The sequence below is a fragment of the Halictus rubicundus genome, chromosome 1, assembly GCF_050948215.1.
Source record: "Halictus rubicundus isolate RS-2024b chromosome 1, iyHalRubi1_principal, whole genome shotgun sequence".
Lineage (NCBI taxonomy): Eukaryota > Metazoa > Arthropoda > Insecta > Hymenoptera > Halictidae > Halictus > Halictus rubicundus.
In genome coordinates, this window is record NC_135149.1 from 2,812,596 (window position 1) to 2,832,488 (window position 19,893).

At 46.9% G+C, this 19,893-nt stretch overlaps 3 protein-coding genes across 9 annotated transcripts; all 3 read left to right on the plus strand.

Moving 5' to 3' along the window:
- Positions 1 to 59: 59 nt before the first annotated feature.
- On the plus strand, positions 60 to 989 carry LOC143352678 (uncharacterized). Its single transcript, XM_076785363.1, has 3 exons — positions 60 to 161; positions 241 to 344; positions 420 to 989. The coding sequence occupies exons 1-3, from the start codon at positions 159 to 161 to the stop codon at positions 631 to 633; spliced, it is 321 nt and encodes a 106-aa protein (XP_076641478.1). The 5' UTR covers positions 60 to 158; the 3' UTR covers positions 634 to 989.
- Positions 990 to 1,145: 156 nt separating this feature from the next.
- Positions 1,146 to 4,261, plus strand: LOC143352720 (uncharacterized). Its single transcript, XM_076785439.1, has 5 exons — positions 1,146 to 1,630; positions 1,832 to 1,884; positions 2,161 to 2,241; positions 2,484 to 2,704; positions 2,793 to 4,261. The coding sequence occupies exons 1-5, from the start codon at positions 1,553 to 1,555 to the stop codon at positions 4,124 to 4,126; spliced, it is 1,767 nt and encodes a 588-aa protein (XP_076641554.1). The 5' UTR covers positions 1,146 to 1,552; the 3' UTR covers positions 4,127 to 4,261.
- A 3,251-nt stretch (positions 4,262 to 7,512) lies between these two features.
- Positions 7,513 to 19,885, plus strand: Nep3 (M13 family metallopeptidase neprilysin 3). Of its 7 annotated transcripts, XM_076785403.1 has the most exons (14): positions 8,797 to 9,324; positions 9,368 to 9,395; positions 10,646 to 10,777; positions 11,034 to 11,190; positions 11,282 to 11,491; positions 11,776 to 12,056; positions 12,159 to 12,257; positions 12,371 to 12,541; positions 16,127 to 16,275; positions 16,354 to 16,576; positions 16,641 to 17,100; positions 17,226 to 17,372; positions 17,458 to 17,597; positions 17,677 to 19,885. In XM_076785403.1, exons 3-14 carry the CDS (start codon positions 10,646 to 10,648, stop codon positions 17,851 to 17,853), a joined length of 2,346 nt encoding a protein of 781 aa, XP_076641518.1. In that variant the 5' UTR covers positions 8,797 to 9,324; positions 9,368 to 9,395; the 3' UTR covers positions 17,854 to 19,885. The 7 variants fall into 7 exon arrangements, with proteins under 7 accessions (XP_076641542.1, XP_076641509.1, XP_076641518.1 ...); XM_076785427.1 differs by lacking the exons at positions 8,797 to 9,324; positions 9,368 to 9,395 and adding an exon at positions 7,513 to 7,963 and having other exon boundaries at positions 10,646 to 10,759; XM_076785394.1 differs by lacking the exons at positions 8,797 to 9,324; positions 9,368 to 9,395 and adding an exon at positions 7,514 to 7,963.
- The last annotated feature ends 8 nt before the right edge of the window (positions 19,886 to 19,893 follow it).

Here is a 19,893-nt window from a genome sequence, read left to right on the forward strand (position 1 = left end):
TTTCCAAACAAGCGAACTTCGTTTATTGGATATAAAGCTGCATTTTCAAGAAAGCACTTTGTACCGAACTAGCAATCGAGTATTTTGTCTATAATTATGTTTTGACAGAACAGCTGTCATGTGAATGTATACCGTTTTATTCTATTTACGCTTTCGCAATGGTAAAGGTCTTTAATGTTCATCGTTTTTTTTGGTAAACAGATTAAAAAATATACGCAAATATTTTTGATTTTGTTTCAGAGTTTGGTACATTATTGTATCTGGGGTTTGTGCGAATCGTGGGAGTATTGTTGCGGCGATAATGAGTGCTGCAAAGAGGCGGATTTTAATTTTTTACTTTTAACGTATACTTCCTTCTTATTGTATTCTGCTTATCGTTATACCCAAGTAACATTACTGAAAATTATGTTTTTTAACAGGGCTTTCATTCTCGGAGCATTGCTTTTCGTGGCGCTTTTCTGCATCTGCATCTACTGTGGCTCCCGTCGCAGTTACTATGCTCCATTCCTGAAGAAATACTTAAAAATTAGCTACACATTAATGTCTTCGCAGACGAAGAACAAAGTAACAGACCAAAATGAGACAACAAAGGAATCTGTGATACAAATACAGACGACCAAGGTTTCCTTGTAATTAGTAACTGACAATGATTTCTATCCAATTTATTGAATTTACACAGCAGTAGGAGAGAGCACGAAATTTATTGTGCTCCGCAAAACAATAAAACGTACATGAACAAGGAGAATATGGATGTTTATGCGGATATAGTTTTTTATGTGCTATTTTACAAAAATTGGAAATGGATAGGAGTTTGTCTGTTCAAGTACAATAACAGCATCAATAAACTTTGCATTTCTTTGACTTCGATGTAATCGGGTCAACTATAAACGCATAAACATATATGCAGTTTATCAATAAGGCACCAAAATGTATTCTTTATGTTTCTGATAGAAAAATATATTTTGCAATGATGTAAAATAGACAAAGCCTATTTTGAGTATTTTCAATACTGTCATTATTTTAAGAGATATATCCACGAGGTGTGTCGTTATCACGATATCAGCGATATTTTGCATTTCGATGATACAGTTTCGCGTGCCTCGGAACAGTCAGAACTTGTCTCGAAAGGAACGTGTGGTTCTCAGTGGTGTCAACCGGATCGGCGAATCTTTCTTCGGTTGGCGGCTCTGCGCTCAATGACGTCATTGAGAAGCTCCGAAACAGAGTCGCCAGATTAATTGTAAGACTTGTCTCCCACTCTACCCTTCCCCTTCTACGACGCTATTCCCCCACGGTCCGATCACGTGAGGCGTTTCGTCTCTGTCGTGCGTGTGTCACAATGTCACGTGACTAATCAGGTGCTGGTAGGGAGGGGGTAACTTTTTCCCCTCAATTCGAGTCAATTCCCCTGATCTGGCGACACTGCTCCGAAATTGAAATCAATAAGTGGTGTTCAATGTTGTGTGCACATGACAGTCGGAGCGAAATGGTGATTATGTCAAAACATTCTGTCAGAGCGTCTAGTTTTTCTTCGACAGGAACGAAAGCGTGAATGTATCGAGAGAAGATGGTGCGAAACACGAAGAAAAAGCTGGCGATATTCGCCGGGACGTCCAAGTGCTTGATATACGTGAGTGATCCGTTTTACTCGTTCTTGTTTCTTCTCACGGAGCTTCGAACGAACTGTCGATTTATTCTTGTATTTTGAATCAATTAAAGTCGTTGCATGACGGTAATGCCCAATGCCAACAAAGTTTCTCGTTATTTTCTTTCTCTATCGATTATTCTATCGCCAACCCGCTAACCGATTTAAAATGACTACTTTTTTTAGGCAGAAGCAAAATATTGTGCCTCTGAAATACCTGGAGAAATAAAATACTACGAGTGAGTTTCATCTGCACGTAACTATGTTTATTTTATAAGATCGTAAGGATGTAACTGTTGCAACATAGACTCGTGACGTCAAGGTTCACGATATTTGATTTCCAAGTTCAAATATTCTTTGAACCCACGTTGGAAGGTCCTGAATCGAATAAGATGCACCGTTTAGCAATGAAATGATTCGCGGGTCTTGCCATTTCGAAAAGAACGATTTCGATTTCACGTATCTTTTTTTAGTTATTATATAGAAACGATCTAAACACCGTACGATGATTTCAGGTGTTCTAGAACGGAATATTGTTGCGGTTTAGGTTGTTGCATGACGTCGGGATTACACTTTCATCATTTATGGTATTACTGGTGAGTAGAAATCTATTACGATTCAAAAGAATTGCAAGGCTTTCGAGTCGGTTCGATCGTTGCCCCTTGCGGATGCAACCGGGCACACAAGCAATCATTCGCTATATGTATACATATGTGTATTTGAATATTTTGGTTGCCTACGCAACGGAAGGATTGAACAATGTAATTCGGTTGGTTGCGATCGACGATTAAATGTTTCGAAATTCATTGAAACTTGGACGATCTTGATGTATTTCCAGGATACTGGTGGTCATCATGTTCCTGGTCTGTTCCGGCGGTGGCTGGTGGTACCGGTACTGGCTGCAAGGAAGGTACAGAGCTGCCGCATCGACTATCCCGAACAGACCTTCGAATCCCCGAACTCAGAGTTCCCTCCGAGGGCCACCTTGTCAGGGACAGAGAGCTCGTATCACGTACAATTCGGCGAGGAACACCGTGTTGTTGCATCGAATGTGGAAAGGCTAGTACACGCGCCGTCTTAATCGTATAAATCTCGAGCGAGTCCTAAACGTTGGTTTCGCGTGCGTAACGATCGGTTGCATCGGCAGGTCCACAGAGAAACGGAGCGATGCCCGCGTACAACGGTAGCCCGGCTGCTTCCTCGCACTACCAGAACATGAATGTCGTGTTGAACGACGCGAATTGCCCGTACTATCAGCTGTACGGACCGCCGCCGAGCTACGAGACTGTGATAGCCCAGACACGCGGTAAGATATCGAACCCAGCGTCGCCGGAATCCTCGGGAGTGCGGATCAACGGTCAATCGACGAGCGTTCTGCCAAACTCGACCGTGCCGCAGTGCTTTTCGTACGCGTGCAATCCGTCGACGAGGCTGAACGCCGGCCTGGAGCAGAACGCGGCGTATCAGAGCGGGAACGTGAGCCCACGCCAGCTCGAGAACCCGGAGGCGATGCCATTGCCGCGTTTCCCGCCTTACTTGCTGCCGGATGGTACGATCAGGCCGAACCTGTGCGTCAACGTTCCGTTCAACTACCAGGAGCAGTCGTTCGTCCCCGGGGACGGGTTCACCCGTATCTATCAAGGTACTTCCACGAACTATATTCCCTATCCATTGGACAAATCGTCGGACACTTCGGACCCGGAGAACCAGAGCTTCGAGGTGCCGAGAATGGAGAGGTACGCGATGGTGAATATCAACTGTACGGCGGGTAGCAGCAGAGAGCCGAACGTTTGGGAACCGAGCGATCGTTCGGTCTCGAAAGTGCACGGGAACGGTAAACCGGGTACGGTCGCGGATGAACTGCTTCAAGAGAGCGATCGCGAACGCGAACACGAGGAACGGCTAAACGCAATGGAAAGCGGCAGAGGATTCTCATCGATGCGCGGCGAGAACGATTCGGAATCCACGATGAACTCATCGGAAGATTTCGAACCGGAGTTCTCAAGGAGCCGTCGCGTGTACGGCGGGTCTTTGAAGGCGACCGGTAGGTACGCGGGTAACGCGAAATGCGACGAATATTCCGTTGAAAGGGCGTTCTCGAAAACTCTGCCTCGTTCCTGCGAGGGACTTATCAATACAGAGCCAGCTACAGCTACAGCTACAGCTACGGCTACAGCGACAGCAATAGTCACAGCCACGGTCACAGCCACAGCGATAGCGACAGCAACTACGACCGCGATAGTTCGCGTGTCTCAGAATTACGCGAGTCCTCTGGAAGAGACGGCTGCCGCTAGCGCGAGTTCTTTCCAATCAAATCCATCCAACAATGTGATATTAGAGTCTTTCGTTTCCGACGGCGGATCTTCCTCGACGGAGAACGTCGAGGACGAGCAACGGTGTCGTCCACGTTTCGCCAACGTCAGTACAAATTCTGATTTTGAAAGTAAACATAGATTAGACAGATCGAAATCGTTGGACTGAACGCACGAGCGATTCGACGTTTAAGCGATACCTTATTCTTGTATACACGTTAACGTACGATTTCCCGCGTATACATATACATATGAATATATACATATTCATATAACATTATATATATATATATATATATACATATATATAATATATATATAATAATATATATATATACATATATATAATATATATATAATAATATATATATATAATAATAATATATATATAATATATAATGTTATATGTGTATAACTCGATCGTTAGGTCGACAAACGTCGAACAACACGTTCCATCCCGCAATCGGTGTAAAGAAAACGAGCGCAGTATTATTTTTTTAACGGGTCCTCCGATGTGTCGATGTATACTTGTCGCGTATTAAGAGAAGCGTTTAATGTTGTACCTACAATGCTTGTTGATCCTGTCTATTTTTCGATCGATCCGCACCGTCACGCGGCAGGTTCGCTTCCGAGCAAGCGGGAGCGCGACGCGTGATGTCGAGGGGCTGATCGATGCAATAACTATTCTCGTAACGTTTTACTGAGAAACCTGTGGGAACACTCAGAGCACCGTCTTCATTTCCGTGAGAAGCAATTAGTTTTTGGCCATCGCCGTCGGTGTCGATAGACAGGGATATCGATTCTCCCGACCGCCAACGGCAACCAACGGCCGTCGACGGAATTTCGTTGGCGAACGAACGCGATACTGCCAGAAAACGATTCGCTCGAAAATACGATTCGTCGTTCGAAGTCGGTTTCCGTGCGATGCGACACAATACGATCCGACGCGACCCGACCGTGCGGTGTCGCGTGTCACACATCGCATTCGTTTGACCGCGCGCACTCAATTACGCGAACGGTGTCCCTGTTTTTATGAATGGGCTCAACTAACTCCGGTTACGCACAAAACCGTCGATTGACGCCGTACTTCTCGTCGTCCTACATTTTAATATCGGCATGCCAATCGACTCGTTAGCGCACCCTTTTTCTAATCTTCGCACATCGTCGCACATATCGTCGCACACATTTACGAACCACGAGTAAACTTTTTAATATCAACCGTTCTATCTAAGCAGGGAGGAATATTTTATCGCATGACTGTCTTTCCCGCGTCGTGATTTTCTATACCGTGAACCGTGAACCGTGAACCGTGAACCGTGAACCGTGAACCGTTTAGCTGGCGCTACGAATCCGTCGAGAGTTCCCGATCCATTTTCCGGCTCGATCGAGCACCGTTCGTAGAGATACGTTCCCTGTGTTTGCACGTTCACGCAATCTCGACGTTTCTGTGGTTTTACAAGGCGAAACAACGCGTGTCGCGTTTTTCAAATGCTTCGGTTTACGCCTCGACCTTTCTGTCGAACTTGCCTTAACGACGTCGCAGCGCTGACCGACGCGACGATTAGTCGCACCCTGCGTATTTGTATCGGAAAGTTTACATTCCGATTGAACCTTGCGGAGAAAAACGGCGCAGTTTCAGTAAGAACGAGCAAAACAACGCGAGTCCACGTAATCTTGCATTCCCGTCATTCCGTTCGATATTATTCTATATATGTATTTGTATTTGTATTCATATTTATATTTATATTTATATCTGTATTTATATTTATATTTGTATTTCTATCTGTACTTCTATCTGTACTTGTATTTATCGTTTACGTTGATCCGAACGATCGAAAGAATCGTGAAAATTCCATTGTACTTGCGTGAAACCGATGTTTCGTCGTTTTGCCTTGCAACCACGAATTCATAGATTAAGCTCGATCTCCTTCGACGCCCGGCAAGCCATCGCTGTTCCAATTAACTTTAAGATATTGTAATTTACGAGAGAGCCTCTAGTTTGTTTACGAATATAGCGTGCAGCGAGGAAAGAGGGACGAAGGGGAGTGGTGTGAGCACGATACCTACATATTCTGTAAGTTTCGGACGAACACGAGCGACCTGTGCTGTGCGGGTAAAACCTGGTGTACGACGGAAACGATCGCGCTCCGTTCGTCTTCTTGGAGCGACGACAGCTTGCGAACGCATACCTACGCGTATCTTCCTTTTCGCTCGAGTCTTCGTCTTTATCCAGGTATTACACTTGTTTCACGATTTCACGCCCAAAGGTTTTCGCGCGGAGCGACTTATCGGATTTCGATGTTGTCGCGGCGCGTACCAAAGTCGAGTCGTCGTCGCTTTCCTTCTCAATTACGTTCGATAGGTTTTCTCGATTCTAACTGCGGTCCAAACAAACAGCATACGTGCCAATAACGTGTCAGTTAGGTAAATTAATGATCGGACGACCGAGTCTTTCGAAGACTGGTCGCTCGGTCGCGCGCAGCCAACGTGTTAGCTTAAATCAGACGAGATGAGACGTGGAGATGATAACAGATGAAAATAATTAAAGAAGAGTGCACGCGCGTGCATACCCTCTTGTATATGCGTACGTCTATACATATCTACAAACACACACAAATACAAATACATACACATATACATACCTACCTACATACACGCATTATGTACACAAATACATACATACATACGTACATATACAATTATTTTTTGTAACCGATCCTAAAATAAGACGGACCGTTGTATTCACGCTGTCCGTCTGAAATGAAAATATTATAACGCGTACGGTAAACGACACGCGATGCTCCGGATCCACGGAGGTCTTCTGTAGATTCAGGAATATCACTATATTTTGTGTGCGTGCGTAGTGTCTGCGTGTTACATAGCTTTAACCAATAAACTAGTCCGAGCGATCCTCTGACCGTAACGTGCAATCATATTCGTATTACCATATTGTAAGATATATTGTACCTAACGACCGGTGGACGAGGAGGAGGAGGAGAAGGTGGAGGAGGTTGAGAAGGAAAAGAATGTGGAGGGATGTCTTTCTGAAATAAAGACGAAATATTTATTCAGGCGAACGCGTACGATGCTCTTCGGACTGTTCTCGTCTCATTTATCTCGGTATCCGTCTTTCATTTTTGAATCGACGCGACGCGCGACGCAGCCGTCCCTGGGTCTTTTTCCACGCAACGACAAAGCGCAGGAATCCGGGAAGGACTTGTTAGCATGGCTTGCGAAAGTTCTTTGCGGACCTGCCGCTATTCGATTTCTTTTTAATCGTTTTAATCGCTTAGGAACGCGACCGATCTCTGCGCTCGCTTGCTTTAGAAGAAGAAGAAGAAGTCTTCGCTGTACGAAGTATACAGACTCGTCGGTGAAATTTGGAAAGCCTGTTCATTGATTTGGCAAAGTTTGCGGTACGGTTTCTGGTGAGCTTCGAGACGTCGAGTTTGTTATCCGGTATGGCAGCTGAGCCGATAAACGGGCTTCGATGGTAAACGACGCTCGGCGGAACATGGATCGACGGTAAAGAGATGGCAGGTGCCACCCAGCGACCCGACGGAAATCAATAGGAGGATAGGTAGAGGGGTTGGAGGTGCGTCGAAGCATCCCCACGAGAGAGAGACAGCCGCGCAAACCTGGCGGCACCGAACAGCGGCGGAGCTGCGACCATCGCAAAATCCGAGCTGGAAAATGTCATAGTCTCGGGGACGAACATAGTTCCGTGCCACGGATTTCTCTCTCTCTCACTCTCTCCCCCCCTCTCTCTCTCTCTCTTTCATTCCCATTCCCTCCCTCCCTTGTGCTCTCTCTCTTTCTCTGTCTCTCTCGACCCTCGATTTTCGGACTCGGCCGCGTTCCTTCTGGCCCCGTTGCCCCGTTTGCTTCGTTGCTCCGGTGCTCGCTCGTTTCCGGGGCCAACCCCGCGCTCCCGGTCTAGTGAATCAATAATTCAAGTGATTGTGCGACGATTAGAAGATCAGAACCGGGCAAGATGTCGGTGAAGGTGAGTGCAATTCGAATGGAAGATCTTCGCCTGATCTCTGGTGGACAAAGAACACCCTCTCGAGTCGTCGACGAGACCTTTCTGGCTCCGCGCGACGTTGTTTTACGACGTAGTGGGCGTATTCGTTATGTAATGTCAATGTCACGGAGGACACTCCTCCGCGGATCGTATTCCGAAACGCGCGGGATTCGCTGCCACCCGAGAATTATTATTAGCTGACCGAACCGAAACGATCGATCGATGGGACTCGGTGTTGCGTTGCTTTCGGTTCGAGATATCCTCCGCCGCGTTCTATTCCCTCCGGGACAGGATCGCCCGCAAACGAACACGCGACGTACGCGACAAACGCGCGATGGCCGACGGCACGGGCTCGATTCCAGCCACGGCTTCTTTATTAATCGATACGGCTGCGATACTTCCTCGAGCAACGAGGAAACCGCTTTGCTCCGGTCTCGAGAGCGGCGAGCCTACCTCCCTCCTCGCTCCTCCGACGAAATAATTGCATGTTCTTCGCATCTTTGTACGATCTAATATTAGCGACGTTTAAGCCTCGGTGCAGCTTCGTTCAGCAGCTGTTATCGCGGCGGTAACTTTGCGGCGTAGATCGTTAACGATGCACGACAGGCTGCGTCGCGTCGCGTCGCGACTTTCGGAAATCGTGACCAGAGATGCAATTACTCGATTAGTAATTGCTCGGACGTTTCCCGAGTCGATTCCCGAACGTCGCGGCAGCATCCCCATCGTCCTTTTATTGCGTAGCACGATTCACCGTACCGCCGAAACGCGCGACAACAACGCTCGAGTTTCTTTCGCGAGCATCGGCGGACCGCGTCGCGGAACGAAACGTCTCGGATCGAATAGTAGCTGACGTATCGTAGCGAAAAATGTTTTAATTGTATTAAGATCGGCACAAGTGTCCGTTTCCTGCCACCACGAAAGGCCGGTGACGAAACGGACAGCTCAATTGCATACGCGTGCGCGTGCTTACGCGGCTCCTCGTGCATGCACGCGTGCAGGCGGCTTGCAGTTTCGACAAGAGCTTCGTCGCGTTCCTCTCGCGGCCGTGGCTCGTCGAACCTCTTTTGGAGAGTGTCGCGTCTTCCGAGCGTTTTTCCGCGATCCGCTTAGCCCTCGAATCGATCGATCTGTCCGGTCGATCCGATCCGATCCGATCCGATCCGATCCGATCCGACCCGACGAATCGTGTACATTGTAAACGGTGTTCGGATTGCTTGACTGCATTCGAGCGGTATCGCGACGATGTTTTCCATGTACTTTACGCTTCCGGTTGTAACTCGTTTCCGTTCCCGCGAATAATAGTGGCTCCACAGAGGATCCGAAACTCCAACGGCGGCGCGGCGTGCCGGTCCCTCTTCTTCCACGACACGAGCGCGAGCGGTTGCTTGCATTCGTCTCGACGAGATAACGTAACGTAAGTCGCACAATACTCGAGCGATATTTATAAAATTTCAGCGACTCTTTATCGGCTCGATTCCGCGCGATCCCGCCTAAGCTTCGGAACGTTGGACGTATACACGCGTATCTGCGATTCACAAATGCAACTTGTTCTCCGCAATTCCGAATAATAAGCAGAATAAGATTGAAAGCAAAAGTGTGTCACGGTAACGAGCGTTTTGTTCCGGCGGGGACGCTCGGCCTCGTTATCGTTTTGTCGAACGTCGAAAAAGCTTCTGTCATGCCCGGATATCGGCGACTGTCGCGATACCGCGTAATCGCCTGATTCACGTGTCAGTTCCGGACTGGAACTTGTCGCAGCGACTCTTCGATGTCGCGTGTTTCGTCCGAAGGTTGTATTCGGCCGTCGCGTCGCGTCGCGTCGCGTCGCGTCGATTGTCGTCGAAACGGCGTAGGGCGCGTTCGCGGGCTCTCGCGATGTTATTCCAGCGATCCGAGAGCAACCGACGTGCTCGCGGTCGCGGCAACGGCGGCCCTGGTATATTCGGTTAGGCGCAACGGCGACGCGATGGTACGTATTTTTAGTTTGCTCTAGAACTGTGTCACCAACCGTGGCAATTCCGCCAACGAATTTCCCGCGTTGCTTGTCGGGACGAGACCCGATCGGTCTCCGCGCATAAGCCCGAAACTGGTAGGCTTTACGCGCGACGCGACGCGACACCACGCGAGGCACGCGACACCGCTCTGCGGAGTCACATGTTGCATCCGTCTGACGTACGGGAGCGCGTTTATACGCAATCGTCCGTCCCAAGATACGTTTATCTTGAAAAACGAGAAGACCCTCCGCGGTTTGTCGCGAAAAACGAACGCGATCGGAGTCCGCGAGGTTTTATCTCGGAGCCTGTATACTGTATTGGGCGGGAACCGTTGACTTGTGGCAGTCGTGGCAACCGAGCGCTGGCAGCCTCAGCAACCTTATCGTTCAGATAATTTCCGTACGCGAGATGCTATTCCGGCGATGATTCGCCTTAGGAAAGATTTACGAGTTACTAATTACCTACATTATCTCGCGTGCTAGACATTGTGTAACAGCGAGGCAGAGCGTTTTCGTCGCCGTCGCGACGGTTTCTTTCATCTCGGAGAGCAAGCGAGGTCCGTCGTTTCGCTGTTTCCGTCGTTGTTCGTGGGAATCGTGTATGGTGATTGTTGATACGTAGAACGGTGAACGGTGGACGGTGTACTACTTGTTTCGCGATTTGTCCGCAGATGATGATGTACAAACAGGCGGAGTTCGAGGACGAGGACTCCAGCAGCATAGGGTCCAGTGCTCCCCACAGTGAAGCGCTCAGCATGTCGGCGCCGCACGTTCGATTCCGCTCGGTAACTTTCCCAATCAAGGTAAATTCTTCCAATGTTCTCGCATTTTACCGTTATTTATCGTTGAACGTTGGACGGAACGCGATCCGCTTTGTTCATCTCCCAGGTAAACGATTGTCTCCCCGTTTACAGAGGAACGCATAACGCGCATAAACGATCGCGGTTATTGAATCCGAGCGGGAGCAATAGAATGATTCTAGCAATAAGACGCGGAGTCCTACGGTCGGGCAACGCTTTCTAACAGGCTTAAACGAGCCGGGCCGTTTGTTTCGCGCAGGGAACGTCGCTGTGGAGAGCGAGGAGTGCGCTCGAGCGATGCCTTTTCATCATATGCGCGGGCCTCTTGCTGATGGTCGTGATGCTCTCGATCGTCATGAGCAGCAAAAACGGCTGGGACGAGACGCAGATACTCCACGTGACATCACACGGAGACGGTAATGAGTAAATGCATGCTCCCGATCCCGATCCCGATCCCGATTCTAAGAATTCAGGTATTCGGGAATAGATCGCGATTCGTCGTTGCAGATGGGTCCCACTGTTTGACGGAGCATTGCGTCACCGTGGCGGCGAACATCATAAACAGCATAGACCGCTCGGTGGACCCTTGCGAGGATTTCTACGGATACGCCTGCGGAGGATGGATGAAGAAGAACCCCATACCGGATGGGAGCAGCATGTGGGGGACCTTCGGGAAACTCGAGCAAGACAATCAGTTGGTGGTCAAGAACGTTCTTGGTAACTTTGCGTTTCAGTGGATCGTTGACGTTGCAACGTTGGACGTCTTCGAGACTACATAGCTTCCCAACGCGAGCGCTAACATAAGATCCGCAGCAGGGGCAAATCGTACCAGCGCCGCGCCCCGTCGCGTAGCGTCGCGTCGATTACTTTGTATTTGTCATATTTTATGTTTCGAAATGGTGCGAGAGCTTTGCGATCCAGAAAGTCAGGTTGGGAAACTATGATCTCGAGTTTCAGAGCTTACGATTAGAGGACGGGAGTAACAGTAGTTGACTCTACAGAGAAATCGCTCGGCGAGATGAGGTCCAAGGCAGAAAAGAAGGCCAAGTATTATTTCTTATCGTGCATGGACGCGAACGACACCATAGAGAACCTGGGTGCGAAGCCTATGCTCGGTTTGTTGGAGAGGATCGGCGGCTGGAACATATCCGGGAATTTCGACGTGTCCGCGTGGTCCCTGCAAACCAGCATGCACATTCTGCAGAACGTTTACAACATGGACGGTCTGTTTACATGGGCGGTGAACGAGGACGATCGAAATAGCACCAGGCACATTATACAAGTAAGGCCGCGTAGAGGCTCTAGGCGTAGATACATACTAGAAACGCGTAAAGGCCGTTGTGCGCGTCACTCTATAAACGAAAGCGTTCGACGCTTTTTCCAGATCGATCAGGGTGGGCTGACCTTGCCGACCGCCGACAACTATCTGAACGTTACCGAGCACGCCAAGGTGCTGACCGCTTATCTCGAGTACATGACCAAGGTACGGATCTGTACGAAACGCGATCGCAAATATTGTACAATAAATGCGGTATGAACATACACGTACATGTACATATTCCAAATCGGGTGCAAACGACACGAGTTTCTGCGCAGATCGGCGTGCTGCTGGGCGGGGAAGAGAATTCGACGAGACGGCAGATGCAGGAGGTGATCGATTTCGAGACGAGGCTGGCGGAGATCATGACACCGCTGGAGGATCGTCGGGACGAGGAGAAACTCTACAACCTGATGACGTTGAACCAGCTCCAGGAAAAAGCACCCTTCGTACGTACATATGTGTATATACAGGGTGGGGCAATAACTATGTCCACTTTGAATATTGCCGTTATTTGTAATAATATGAAAATATGTTATATAGAAAACTTACACGGTATAGAGGGGGACATATTGTGACACAAACATTTTCTGCGTGGGTGGAGGCATAGGGGAGATTTCAAGGTCAACTCTATTTCTTTTTAATGGAATGCTTTGTTTTTTTTTATAGCCAGTGTTGAGACGAATTCAGCGAGTTATCATTGAAGGTCATACAAGGTCAAATATGGTAGTAAAATAACCTTTATTACATAACAGGAGATGCTCGAATTGGTGACCGTTTGCGTCAATGCAAAGTTGCAATCTTCGTATCCCTGCATTAGGTGCATGTCTTGTCGTTTCTGAACTTATTCTAGCACATGCTGCAATTATCCGTTGTTTCATATTTTCTGGTGTAGTGGGTACTTCTTGACAAACATTATTTTTCAATGCTCCCTAGAGAAAAAAATCTAATGGTGTTAAATCCGGAGAGCGAGCTGGCCAAGAAACTAATCCTCCACGTCCTATCCATTTATTTGGGTAAAGTTCGCTCAGTGCATCTCTTACTCTCCGAGCATAATGTGCTGGACATCCGTCGTGCTGTAACCACATCATTTTATGTGATCATTTTATACTTCGTATAAAGCGTTCATATCGTTCGCCAGTAAGATTTCCATCGATAAAATGCGGTCCGATTATTTGATCACCAACGATTCCACACCATACGTTAATTGACCATTGCCGTTGGTGAACAACTTGTCGTAACCAGTGTGGATTATCGATACTCCAATAATGCATATTATGCAAATTGAGATTTCCATGGTTGGTAAACGTAGCTTCATCGGTGAACAGTATTGAAGAAATAAATGTTTCATCGATTTGTATTTTGTGTAGAGTCCACTGACAAAATGCGACACGATTCATAAAATCCGTACCGTGTAACTCTTGATGAAGGCTAATATGGTATGGATGAAATTTATACCGTGCAAGTATTCGTAGCACGCTGCTTCTACTGATAGCCGACTCGCGTTTAATCTGTCGGGAACGAGTCTGCGGGTTATGAGCTACAACTGCAAGAACACCAACTTCATTTCTTTCATCAGTCGCTTTTTTACGACGACTGCTCTTACGAGTACCCAAATTTCCGGTTTCTTTCAATTTTTTGCACAATCTTCGAAATGTTCGGTGCGAAGGATCGCTCTTATCGAATTTTGTCGCATTTCTCCATAAATGAGGATCATATCCACACTTGCTCTTCGAAAGAAAACTTCAGTTTGATGATCACGCAGCTACTTGACTTAACAATCGACCGAGACTGACCGACCGATTCATGTTAATGTTACGAACTGGTGAGATGTTTACATTTCTAGCTATACGCGATGTATTGCCACAACATAAACAATGTTACAAAACCATTCGTTTACGTAAAAGTGAGGGTCTATGAAATAACACAGCATGTGCTAGAATAAGTTCAGAAACGACAAGACATGCTCGTGATGCAGGGATACGAAGATTGCAACTTTGCATTGACGCAAACGGTCACCAATTCGAGCATCTCCTGTTATGTAATAAAGTTTATTTTACTACCATATTTGACCTTGTATGACCTTCAATGATAACTCGCTGAATTCGTCTCAACACTGGCTATCACATCGTGATAAAAAAAAACATAGCATTCCATTTAAAAAAATAGAGTTGACCTTGAAATCTCCTCTATGCCTCCACCCACGCAGAAAATGTTTGTGTCACGATATGTCCCCCTCTATACCGTGTAAGTTTTCTATATAACACTTTTTCATATTATTACAAATAACGGCAATATTCAAACTGGACACAGTTATTGCCCCACCCTGTATATACAGTGAGTGTAAAAAGTATTCGTACACCTCTTATAGTTTTAGAAAACCATATATTTCTTTATGTAATTGTACAAACACAATTACGATTATTATATGTTTCAACTACAAAATGTGACATGAATAAACTAACGAAAAGTTAACGTTAATGAGATATATTAAAAACGGTCTGAAGTCTCTCAAAATTAGCACACAAAAAGTATTCGTACACGTAACAAATTTAGCAATAAACGTGTTATAATTTGCGAAAATAAATTAAATTAATATTTCGTTGGATAGCCTTTCGACTGTATAATTGCGTCCAGTCTTCTTGGCACTGAATCCATTAAATTGGATGTGATTTCGTGTGTAATATTGCACCATTCCTCTTGAAGAGCAAGTTTTAATTGTTCTTTACTTGAAATATGCCGGGTTCGGATTTTTTTATCAAGCAGATCCCATAAATTTTCGATCGGATTAATATCCGGTGATTGCGGAGGTGTTTTCAAATATTGTGGTGTGTTATAAAGCAACCACTCTCTTGTGTTGCGTGCTGTATATTTGGGGTCATTGTCTTGAGTGAAGATAAAGTTGTCTTTCAGACCCATTTTTTCTGCACTACTTACAATATGGTTTTTTAATATGTTTAGATATATTTTGTGGTCCATGATTCCCTCGATGAAGTGTAATGACCCCACTCCAGCAGCACTCATACAACCCCAAACCATGACCGAACCTCCGCCGTGTTTTTCTGTGGGACGTAGATTTCCTTTTTGTAGCTCTGTATTTTTCTTCCTCCAGACTGTACACTTGCCATCAGAGCCAAAAACATTAAATTTACTTTCGTCAGTAAATATGACTCTTCGCCAAAACTCGATAGGCTTATTAATATTATCTTTCGCGAAATCAAGTCTCTTCTTTCTATTTGCGGCATTTACGAAATACTTCTTGCGAGCAACTCGGCCGTGATATTCATTATTTCGTAAACAATTACGAATAGTGCTGGCACATACACTTACTCCAGCGTTGTTTGCAAGCTCAGCAGCGATCTTAGGGGCACTAATTTTAGGATTTTTTTTTATTTCACGCACTATAAAACGTTCATCGCGTGAACTAAGTTTTCGAGGTCGACCAGATTTCGCTTTACTTTTATTGGTTTTTCGTTCACCGTATCGATTTATAATTCCTTGTATTGTGCTATGTGGCATATTCATTGTTTTTGCTATTTCTCGCAATGATTTGCATTGATTATGCAGTTGTATAATAATTTTTCTTTCAGTCTCACTTGTTTCCTTACCTTTACGACCCATTTTACCGAATGTTACAAAAATTGACTGGTTTTGCAGAAGGTTGCCACAAGACTGTGCATCAAAGACTCTGTCTGATTATTTGTCGGGTCCCGCTAAACCATAATATAAACAATCGGACGCCTTTCAAGTGCATTCTAGTACCTGTACGAATACTTTTTGCGCGCCAATTTAGAGACACTTCTCATACTTTTTAATTTTTCTCGTTAACGTTAAACTTTTTCAAGTATATTTATATGACAGTGTGTAGTTAAAATATATAACAATTACAATTATGTTTCGTTTTATAACCATGTGTGCAATTACATAGAGAAATACATGGTTTTTTAAGCCTACAAGAGGTGTACGAATACTTTTTACACTCACTGTAAATGTATAGAACCGCATAGAACCTAACGAACCATGCCCGGTCTTAGCTGTCCTGGGTAACCTACTTCCAAAACGCCACCCGACTGATCGGCAAGAAGATCAACGGCAAGGCGACGATCGTGAATTTTGTGCCAGAGTATTTCGTCAAGTTGTCGAAGCTCGTGACGAACTACACGAAAACGGACGAGAAGAAGATGTAAGTTTGCGACATAAAGCGATATAAGGTATAGAGGGTCTCCGAAAGTGTTCCGTTCCGAATCTCTTGTTTTCGCAGAGTGCTGAACAACTATCTGGTCTGGCAGACCGTGAGATCGTTGACTGGTTGCCTGTCAAAACCGTTCCGCGACGCATACAAGGGCCTCAGGAAGGCCTTGATCGGTTCGGAGGGGCGAGAGGAACAGTGGCGTTATTGTGTCAGCGATACCAGCAACGCGATGGGCTTCGCGATCGGAGCCATGTTCGTCCGAGAAGTTTTCCACGGGAAGAGCAAGCCTATGGTATGGTTGATAGTTATCGATTATGCTTGTTCTAGGAACGAGAGATAACAAGCGGCAATTCCAGGCGGAGGAGATGATCGAGGAAGTGCGGAAAGCTTTCACCAAGAATTTGAAGAACCTCGATTGGATGGACGCGGAGACCAGGCGGTCGGCGGAGGAGAAGGCGAACGCCATCACCGACATGATCGGCTTTCCCAATTTTATTCTGAAGCAGAACGAGCTCGACGACCGATACAAGGATCTGTTGATAAGGCAGGACGAATACTTTGAGAACAACATTCGGGTGAACAAGTACAACCTGAAGAAAAACCTGGATAAGCTGGACAAGCCCGTAAACAAAACCACTTGGATCATGACTCCGCCAACGGTGAACGCTTACTACAGGCCTACCAAGAATCAAATAGTCTTCCCGGCCGGAATTCTACAGAGTCCGTTCTACGACATGGAGAATCCTAAGAGCTTAAACTTTGGCGGGATAGGAGTGGTGATGGGACATGAGCTGACGCATGCGTTCGACGATCAAGGTATGACGTGTATGCGTTGTGCAAACGCACCTGTCTACATGCTACACGCATTTTCGCCCTTATCGACAAAACAGTAGAAACGGTTCTAGAATACATACTGATAAATATCTGGTTTGCTGTTTCAGGGAGGGAGTACGATTTGAACGGAAACTTGAACCAGTGGTGGAACAACGCCACCATAGACAGGTTCAAAAATAGAACGGAGTGCTTCGTGGAGCAGTACAACGGCTTCGAAATACAGGGCCGGCACGTGAACGGACGGCAAACTCTGGGTAAATGTACAGTCGCGCGCGCGATCTCCGTTTCTCTTCTCTGTCCGAAACTTTCTTCCGAACTAATCGACTCAACGATCGATAGGAGAAAATATTGCGGACAACGGAGGCCTCAAAGCTGCGTACCACGCGTACATCACCACGCCTAAAACTTACAAGGACCAAATGCCCCTGCCCGGGCTGAACTTGACGCACCGACAGCTTTTCTTCCTGAACTTTGCTCAGGTAAGTAGCCGTCCGTACGAAACGCGTGAAATGTTTGCTACGAAATGTGAACGCGTTATCTTTTTATTTCCACGGACAGGTTTGGTGTTCCGCTGCCACGTCCGAGGCGATATCGCTCCAAATCGAGAAAGATTCTCATTGTCCTCCAAAGTACAGAGTGATCGGGCCTCTGTCGAACCTACCGGAGTTCGCCTCGGAGTTCAACTGTCAACAGGGTTCGCGAATGAATCCGGTCCACAAGTGCGAGGTCTGGTAACGCGACGCTGGCGCGTCCGGTTTCCCTCGTTCCGACGATCTCCGTGGATCGCGGACGAGTCGAGGTCTCGCGAGAAATCGCTAGTCAGCGATCGCTGGCACTTTGTACTTATCAGCGAGCCGGTACACGGATCGACGGCCGAGGTCCGAAACGGTACCGGAGAGCCGTTCGGATGGGCTCGCAGACGATCCAAGTGATTCCGAGCTGCCGATAGTTGGCGCTCGTCGAGAGCCAGTCGTCGCGTCCCGTCGGTTCGGAGTTTCAGAGTTTCAGAGTTTCGGAGTTTCAGAGTTTCAGATTTTCAGAGTTTCAGAGTTTCAGAGTCGAGAGATTTCAGAGAGATTTCAGCGAGTTGAACCAGACGACGTCGTACCAACTTTCCACCAAACGAACAGAAGCCAGAGATGTATGTGAATGCAGTTTTCTATGCCGATCCAGGTCCGTGATCTCACCGATTCGAGTATGTCGAACGTCCTGAAGCGCGTTGCAGTGTTCTGCGCGCGCGCACGTGTCCCCGCCGATACTAGGACCGCCGTGCATATCGATTCTCTTCTTACGTATAGTTGTGTCGAACGCACCTCGGGGCGCGAAACTTTTTGGCTAAATGTACGCGAGATGCTCGCTGTGGTTCATCGAGATCCGTCGAGCCAATTGTTCGCGCTGCCGCGCTGTGCCGCCTCGAACCGACCGACGCACTTGACCGCGCGGACGCGAATGCGAATGCGAACGCGAAAGCGGATTGCCAGTGCGAACGCAGACGTGCGCGGCCCTCACCAGCGCAGCGACCAGCCTCCTTTTTCACTTTTATACTTGGAACCAGTATTATTCGATTGTCAGTCGATTTGAGTATAGGTTTACAAAAAGACGAAAGGCCAGCCAAAATTCCCCGCGAACGTTCACTCGCCTCTCATACAGGTGTACCTACTACATATTTTCCTCTGCAAGGACAGTGCGAGACCGGACACCGCTGTTCGGAAAGACGGTCGATTTGTTTTGTTTTCGCTCGCGACTCGCAACCGGGGAGAATTCGAAACGATCTCGATGAGCCACGACGACCGAGAAGCGCGGCGCCGTCATTTCTGCAGGCAGGATCTAGCGTTAAGCTTAAGAAATTTAATTTTTTAAACAGGCTACGGGCTAGTTAGAGCAGAGTTAGAACGTTAATCTATAGGGAGGCGCGAAGCCGCGCGGATACGTCGTCGCGCGATATACATACATACATGCGTTACGTCGAGACGAAGTATTTTTCAATGTGCTTAAGTGTGCGTATATTGTTTCGTGTACTGCTATCTCGTGCGAGCTCGCCCTTCGTAGCGGGCAATGCGCGGCCGTATCAACTAAATTGTGTATCGTCTAATTTAAGGGATTATTTGTACAAAAGGGCGATGCCGACACAGCAGGTCCCCATCTTTTAATCAAATCACTGTAAAAAGACGAAGGGGGAGAAAGAGCGGGAGAGAGAGAGAGAGTAAATGTGTGTGTGTGTGTCTGAGAGAGAGAGAGAGAGAGAGAGAGAGAGAGAGAGAGAGAGAGAGAGATTGCGTGTGCGAAAAGCGAGTCGAAGCGATTCCACAGGTCTTTCGAAACGAGTACCCTGTAATCGATACGTCTGTTAATCATGTGCCGTGAATCTTTATTTTTCATTGTTTCGGAACACCGTTAAGTATAATCTATTATAGAGACCGAGCCGAGTGTCGCGGACGTTCAATGCTTTTGATCGCGCGAGATGCTTCGAGCGATTCCTTTTTTATATTGGTTTGCCGACGAATAACAAACAAAACCTTTTATTTACTCGCGCGGTACGTTTATTAGCTATCAGCAGCGAGCGCGCATCGATTCGACTAAATCGCTAGACGATTCGACGATACCGGAACGATCGCGCGGATTCGATTATGATTGCCATTGAATTTCGCGCGTGTAGTCGTTAGAGCGCGACGATTCTTCCGAGTCGCGCCATTCAATACTATACATTATTCGCGATATTTACTAATGACGCACGTGTAAATCAAATAAAGAAAGAATTCAATAACGAGCGTGAGA

Coding starts and splice junctions, on each gene's coding strand:
- Nep3 (XM_076785377.1), top strand. CDS start 9,750: ATGTCGCGTGTTTCGTCCGAAGGTTGTATTCGGCCGTCGCGTCGCGTC. Junction 10,778..11,033: donor CGGTAACTTTCCCAATCAAG/GTAAATTCTTCC, acceptor TGTTTCGCGCAG/GGAACGTCGCTGTGGAGAGC. Junction 16,577..16,640: donor ACGGGAAGAGCAAGCCTATG/GTATGGTTGATA, acceptor CGGCAATTCCAG/GCGGAGGAGATGATCGAGGA.
- LOC143352678 (XM_076785363.1), top strand. Junction 345..419: donor TTTAATTTTTTACTTTTAAC/GTATACTTCCTT, acceptor GTTTTTTAACAG/GGCTTTCATTCTCGGAGCAT.
- LOC143352720 (XM_076785439.1), top strand. CDS start 1,553: ATGTATCGAGAGAAGATGGTGCGAAACACGAAGAAAAAGCTGGCGATA. Junction 1,885..2,160: donor GGAGAAATAAAATACTACGA/GTGAGTTTCATC, acceptor CGATGATTTCAG/GTGTTCTAGAACGGAATATT. Junction 2,705..2,792: donor GTTGCATCGAATGTGGAAAG/GCTAGTACACGC, acceptor TTGCATCGGCAG/GTCCACAGAGAAACGGAGCG.